Source organism: Cyclospora cayetanensis, unplaced genomic scaffold, assembly GCF_002999335.1.
Source record: "Cyclospora cayetanensis isolate NF1_C8 unplaced genomic scaffold, CcayRef3 CcayRef3_contig_64, whole genome shotgun sequence".
Taxonomy (NCBI): Eukaryota; Apicomplexa; class Conoidasida; order Eucoccidiorida; family Eimeriidae; genus Cyclospora; species Cyclospora cayetanensis.
The window spans coordinates 62,361-68,613 of NW_020312635.1; the positions used below are offsets into that span (position 1 = coordinate 62,361).

General features: G+C 53.4%; 1 protein-coding gene across 1 annotated transcript; it reads right to left on the reverse strand.

Annotated features, from left to right (window-relative positions):
* Positions 1 to 46: 46 nt before the first annotated feature.
* Positions 47 to 4,845, reverse strand: LOC34623816. Its single transcript, XM_026335277.1, has 10 exons — positions 4,684 to 4,845; positions 3,866 to 4,090; positions 3,381 to 3,456; positions 2,939 to 3,150; positions 2,155 to 2,221; positions 1,707 to 1,762; positions 1,519 to 1,616; positions 987 to 1,263; positions 750 to 895; positions 47 to 218 (listed from the first exon to the last, which is right to left on the reverse strand). Exons 1-10 carry the CDS (start codon positions 4,843 to 4,845, stop codon positions 47 to 49), a joined length of 1,491 nt encoding a protein of 496 aa, XP_026191062.1.
* Positions 4,846 to 6,253: the final 1,408 nt, after the last annotated feature.

The following is a 6,253-nucleotide window of genomic DNA, read 5'->3' on the forward strand; positions in this document are numbered from 1 at the left end:
AAACTGCGTTTAGCGCCTAGAAAAATTGACGCTCACACCTCACGGCTTAGTCAGGAGGCAGTTCCTTATCGTAGCGATGCAACAAGAGTTGCTGCAGCAAGGCTGCTGCCGAAGGGCCTACCCCAGGAATGCGGAGGAGCTGCTCGTGGGAGTACAGAGCAACGTTTCCCAGGGTGTATACCCCACACTGCAGCAACAGCAGCACAGAGACGCCACGACTGCACGTGATTCAGGGAGGGAGGGAGGGAGGGGAACCCTTGACGTTCGCCAAAGAGTAACAACCCCAATAAAGGCGAAACAGGAGCTCCACCTTTATTGAGCCGCTTACCTCCTTCAAGCCGTTCAGTGCCCTCTTAGGGAGCGGCAGATCCTCGAGAAGCACATCATCGGGAGTTTTTGCTGATTCGTCTTGCTGCTGCTGCTCTTGATGTAGTGTCTTTTGCTGCTGATGCTGCTGCTCTTGCTGTAATGGCTCTTGCTGCTGCTGCTCTTGCTGTAATGGCTCTTGCTGCTGCTGCTCTGGATGTAATGGCTCTTGCAGCTGCTGCTGGTGCTCTTGATGTAATGGCTCTTGCAGCTGCTGCTGCTCTTGCAGCTGTTGCGTCTGTTGCGCAACCTCTTGTTGAAGCCAGGCTTGCGGGGTTAGTTCGGGTGTCTGCACACGGGGGCAGCAGAAGCAGCAGCAGCCTCCATGAGCACATGTGGCGATGATGGTCAGAGGGAGAAGAGACGCGGCTCGCTGCTAGCGCAGCTCTGAGACTTCTGTGGGATTTACTGGAGGGGGTGTTAGAGGGAGTGCCTTGGCAGCGCTCTCTGGATCTGCTGGACGGAAGTCGCCTTTGGCGTCAAAGATGAAAACGGGGGGACCCCCCTGCAGTTCCTGCTGCCGTTCAGCCTCCTTGTGTCGAGATATGTGTTTCCACCCGGCTGCGCACACAAACCGCGTTTGCGTAGTACAGCGCCACGTGAGGGAGCTAGCTGTTAGCTATTCCTCCCCAGCTTCCCCCGCATTTTGCACTCAGGGGAGGGGAGAAGGAGGAGAGAGGGAAGGGCGAGCTTAGGAGGCCAGTAGAAAAAGAGACACCTTGAAGAGCACGTTCTTCCTCTGCCCAATCGACATCCTCCTTGAGCTGCGAACGCGCGCTCGCAGCAGCCAGCTGAACTTCCCGCAGCGCATGCAACAACACTTCTTTAGGCGTGGCCTTTCGAGAGCTCCATATTTCGACTACCAGCTGCTCCTTCGGATCTGGGCATTCCATTCGTCTGAATACAAATAAAACACATATATATATATATATGTGTTTGGGGTGTGTGTGGGGGAGAGAGTAGGGGTGAACTGCGAACGCTCTGCACTCCGCCCTGCTGTACAAACGAGGCGCCAACACGGGGAGTTAGAGGAGCCTTCCAAGCCCATTTTCTTTCTGTTGTTTTGCTAAGCACGCAAGTGTCTGCAGTGGAGGTGCCAGCGACAGAGCAGCAGCAGCATCAAGGCAGCTCGCAACGGTATTTTAGGCTGACTCAGAGCACCAGCGAGAACCCATCAGTTTATGCACGGCAATGCGCATTCTGTTGCAGGCCCCGAAGTAACAACTGGTAGGATAGAGCTGCTGCTGATACTTCTGCTGATAGTTCTGCTCGTGCTGCTGCTGCTGCTGCTCGTGCTGCTGCTGCTGATATTTCTGCATGCGCAGGAGAGGGGGAGGGGCGAGTGGTCTGCGCTTGAAGAGTCGATAATTGAAGCCTTCCTCCTCGCGGTACAGCCCTGTGCAGACAGACACACACACATGCACACATACACACATACACATACACACATATATACACATACACACACATATACACACATACACATACACATACATACACACATACACAGACACATACACATACACACATATGTACACATACACACATACACACACACATACACACATACATACACACACATACACACACACATATATACACACACGCATACACACAGACACACCGTAAAAAGCTCTGAAATCTTATTTTTGTCGCATGCATGCATGCTAGCTATGCTAAGGAGAGGGTTAAGGCAGTGGATAACGTCCAGATACACAGCTCTGCCACGGAAGTGCGCTGCAAAAAGAAATATCCTCGTATCGAGGGAGAATGCCTCTTTTGACGCACCTTGAAGGTCCCCCAGCCAGAGCCCCCGTCCCCACTCCACCTGAAAGTCGAGACACAACGAGGCTTCCTTGTTCAGAGTGCAAAGATAGTGCTCTTTGTTGCAGCATTGCAAGTAAGATGGCAGTCGCAGGTGGCCAGCCAGCATCTTGAGGGGACCCCTAGCGCGGATGCGTATGCGCGAGCGCAGATAAGGGACTGAGGAGCGCAGTGCGAGCTGCACGCCAACAAACACACGGCATCCGCAGACGTTTAACCCCTTTTTTCCTCTTTCCCTCTCCCTTCCTTCCTCTCTGTTGCGCCTATGGCCACTGTACACCAAGCCTCGAGCCACGCGCACCAGGAGGCACTGCGCATGCAGCACCACCAACGCGCCGCTGGGGAAGTTTTTGCGGCACATGCCTCTGTTCACGGCTCATCTCAGCTGCAAGAAGGGGGAAGCGGGGGCAGTAAGCAGTCGCTCTGGCGCTGTGCAGCAGCGTTTGTGGTTGGAAGGACGGGGGGAGAGAGGGAGAGAAGCTGCGAGTCAGACACCTTGTTGCACTTGATTCGTTTTCCTTACCCCCTTGAAGTTAAGAGCGAGCTCCAGGAGATCTTCACGAACTCCAGGAGCAGACAGAGCACCTGTATACTTGCTGCTGCCGTTGCCAGTCTCGCTGCTAGCAGGGCAGGTGCTACAGTCGTCGCTGGCTTGCAGTTCTCCCCTCTCCACAGCGCCTCCTCCTGCTGCTTCTGCTGCCGCCTCTGCACCGAGTGTACGGACAGCAGCAGCTTGCAGCGCTGCTACAGCGGCTGCTCTCCTGCTGGCAAGCGCGTCGAGGCGGCTGCTGCTTGCAGCAACAGCTGCAGCTGCCGCGTGAGAACTCGGAGAATGCAGATACACGCCAGTCACTCCATAGCCTGGGCTCCTGTGCAGCGCGAAAGACTTCAGCACGGATCCTAGCGTCCAGCCACCTCCGTGCGGCAAGGGTCCAATGTAAAACTTCTGATAATACTCCCCTGAAAGCGGGAAAAGCACATCCGAGACGGCAGCCGGCGTACCGCTGTTTGCTTCCTTCGCACATTGTACGGACAGAGCAACTTACGGCACGCGCAGCATGCGCCCTCGCATCAGACACCACACGGCGAATTGGAATCAAAGCTACTGAAATCGACGCGCGAGGATCTCCACAAGCAGGGAGGGGGTGTGCGCTTGCAGCCATACACCCCTTTCTTCTCCTCCCACTCACCACTCTGGGGAACAAGCGTGAGGTTCGTGGCTTCCGCGACTTGCAGTGCAAACGCTGGATCCCAAGACGGCCAGTCCTGTGAGCACCCCGGCAGGAGCAGCAGCAGTAGCAGCAGCAGTGTGCATGCATGCATGCACGCATGCATACGCATGCATGTAACATGCATACGCATGCATGCACGCAGAAAGAGGGTCTCTAAAGGAAACGCAGAAGGCAGGGGGAGGGTAGGAAATTGCCTCCTCCTCTGGAGTGAATACAGTCCAGGCGAAAGAATACACAGCGGACCGCTGCGTATTCTTCTTCTTAAAAAGAAATAACTGCAACGGCAGCAGCAGCATGCAAGCATGCAACCACGCGCAGGCAAGGTGCCCCTCGCCAACCTTCCTCCCCCTCCGCTCTCCCCGCAAACAGCAAGCAGCAAACCTCAAAACGCAACAACAAAAACAAGAATAACAGCAGATGCAAATGCAGCCGCAAAGACGGACTTCAAAGATACGAGCGTCACCATAGCCTAAACCAAGTCTGTCTCTCTGAGGTTCCCAAGCGCCTCGCAACTGCAGCGGCGCAAATCCTCCTTCAGCCTCATTGCTGCTGCTGTTGCTGGTGCTGGTGCTGCTGCTGTCAACCTCCGGGAGGGTTACCACGCCAGGATCTAAAACTGTCTGGTTAAAGAGCTCCTCATACAGCGGATAGTGGTGCCAATCGGAAGACTGAACATACATACAGGAGACAAAAAGAGAGACAGGGGAGAGACGGAGACATACATGTATATATAGTTGTGAGTATGTATATGTGTATGGATAGATATATATATATATATGGATATATATATATATATATGGATATATAAATATATATGGATATATATAGATGTATGGATATATATATGTATGTATACACGAATGTATATGTATATATAGGTATACATTTATAGATGTGTATATACATGCAGATATGAATGCATATATATATGTATATTTATATATATATATATATATATATCGGTATATACATGCAGACGCAAAAGGCCCCAACACGCCTCCGAAGGTCTCATGTGACGTTGGGTAGAAGAAAGAGGAAATTCTTTTTTCTTGAATTTTTACTGCATGCATACACTTCCTAAGTGGTGAGGCGAGTTGTTTTTTGCGAATTCCCCAAGAACGTGCGATCTCTCCTTTTTCCTGCCCCTGTTGCTCCCTGTCACGCACCTCCCTTTCCCGTCGCATGCGTGCACAGCGCATTGCTGTATTTATGAATGCTCAGAGGTTGGGGTAACAAAATTCAGAAAACTGACGAAACTCACAACTCCGCGAGTCTCCGTCCAGAATTTCAGGGGAAGCCGCGGGAGCGGCGGCTCCTCGAGCGATCGAAGCGTTGGAATTCTTGGAATCACTGGCAGACCAAAGTCTTTCCAGCAGCCTGCAAAAGCCAGAAGCGAATGCGTCTCGCTCCGAGCACGACGCATGCTGCTCTCTTCCCTGTTTCCAGCGCTCCATGGAGAGATTCAAAAAAATGCCGTCCCAAGAGGCCTTATCTAAGCGTTCAACAAGAGTTCAAGTTTTCACGCAGCTCACCTCTAGACGCAATATGCCAATTTCTGAAATCGGTGAGCGGCGCAGTTCTCAGAAATCCGAATTTCTGCAGCACATGCAACTCCTCGTTGAGCAGGCCGCTTGGGGGGCCCCCCGACGAGGGGCCCCCCGACGAGGGGCCCCCCTTACCCCCCAACGGCTGAGCAAGGCCAGAAAAACTTTTTCCTGGAGGCTTCAATCCTCGCTGGTAGAGCGTCGTCGGGGGGTTGCTTCCAGCGCTGCGCTCGCTGCGAGACTTCTGCTGTTTTTGGCAGCACAGAGACGCTTCTGAGGGAGGGTCTGAAGCGGCTGTTGCGGCAAGAAGCTGCGACAGACGCTGATGCTGTTGATGCTGCTGTTGAGGCTGCTGTTGCGCATTCGCCACTGGTAGTACCAAGGCGCTTGGAGAAAAGGGGAAAACTACGTGATGCCTTGGGTGTCGTCTCCCCGCTGAGACAGCCGCTCGTGAGGAACCTCCCGCTGCTGTAGACTGCTGCACAAAGAGTAACTCGAAGCATGCGGGCTTCCTGTTGCTGCTGCTGTTGCTGTTGCTACGGAGAGAGCGCCAGCAGCGATGCCACATCTGCCCTGCACTGCAGCGGCTGCAGCAGCAGACGATCCAGCAGCAGACGATCCAGCAGCAAAGCCGCGCAAGCGTCTGCCAGGGCTGCATTGCACGCGCGCATGCGACGCAGTGAGGCACAGGGGAGGAAGGAAGGAAAGAAAGAGGGAGAAACCCTTAAGGAAGACTCTCCTCTACACTACGACGAAGCTTAGACACAGCCATGCCAGAGGAGGGGAGGAATAGAGGTGCAAGGGCCGTCATAGGGCAGACAAATCCAGAGATCGCTCATGCGATAAATGAGAAAAAGAAAACTAATCCTTGCCCCCCCTCCTTCCCCTCTGGCGATGGTGATGGGATGTGCAGGCAACGCCTGCAGCGTGGCGCAAGGACGCTCCACGTAAAAAAGCCGGAAAAGATTTAAAAAGCAAAATTAGTTTTTTTGCTGTCGCATGTGCGGCTTTAGGTGGAGGTGAAGCCAGCGAATCGGGGGATATCCGTGTCGGCAGAAGCAGCATCGCGAGAAGAAGAGGATCGTGCATCTGTATCTGGTATTTTTTGATGGAAGCTTCATAGAAGACGGCTGGAAGCTGCTTTTTGCTGGGCTTTGATCTTTCGCATGCCCTCTCTCCGGTGTGGGGACGGGCACCTCCCTGCCGTGTTTGTTGCCTTCGTGGCTTCAGCAACAGCAGCGGCTTTCTGTGTTTTTTTGACAGTCTTCCGATTTAATATGTCGAGGA

Excerpts from the sequence above, each read along its gene's own strand:
- LOC34623816 (XM_026335277.1), bottom strand. The coding sequence starts at position 4,845 with ATGCGTCGTGCTCGGAGCGAGACGCATTCGCTTCTGGCTTTTGCAGGC. Across the intron at positions 896-986 it reads GGGGAAGCTGGGGAGGAATA|GCTGAACGGCAGCAGGAACT; the intron begins GCTAACAGCTAG and ends CGACACAAGGAG. Across the intron at positions 219-749 it reads CCCACAGAAGTCTCAGAGCT|TCGTGGCGTCTCTGTGCTGC; the intron begins GCGCTAGCAGCG and ends AATCACGTGCAG.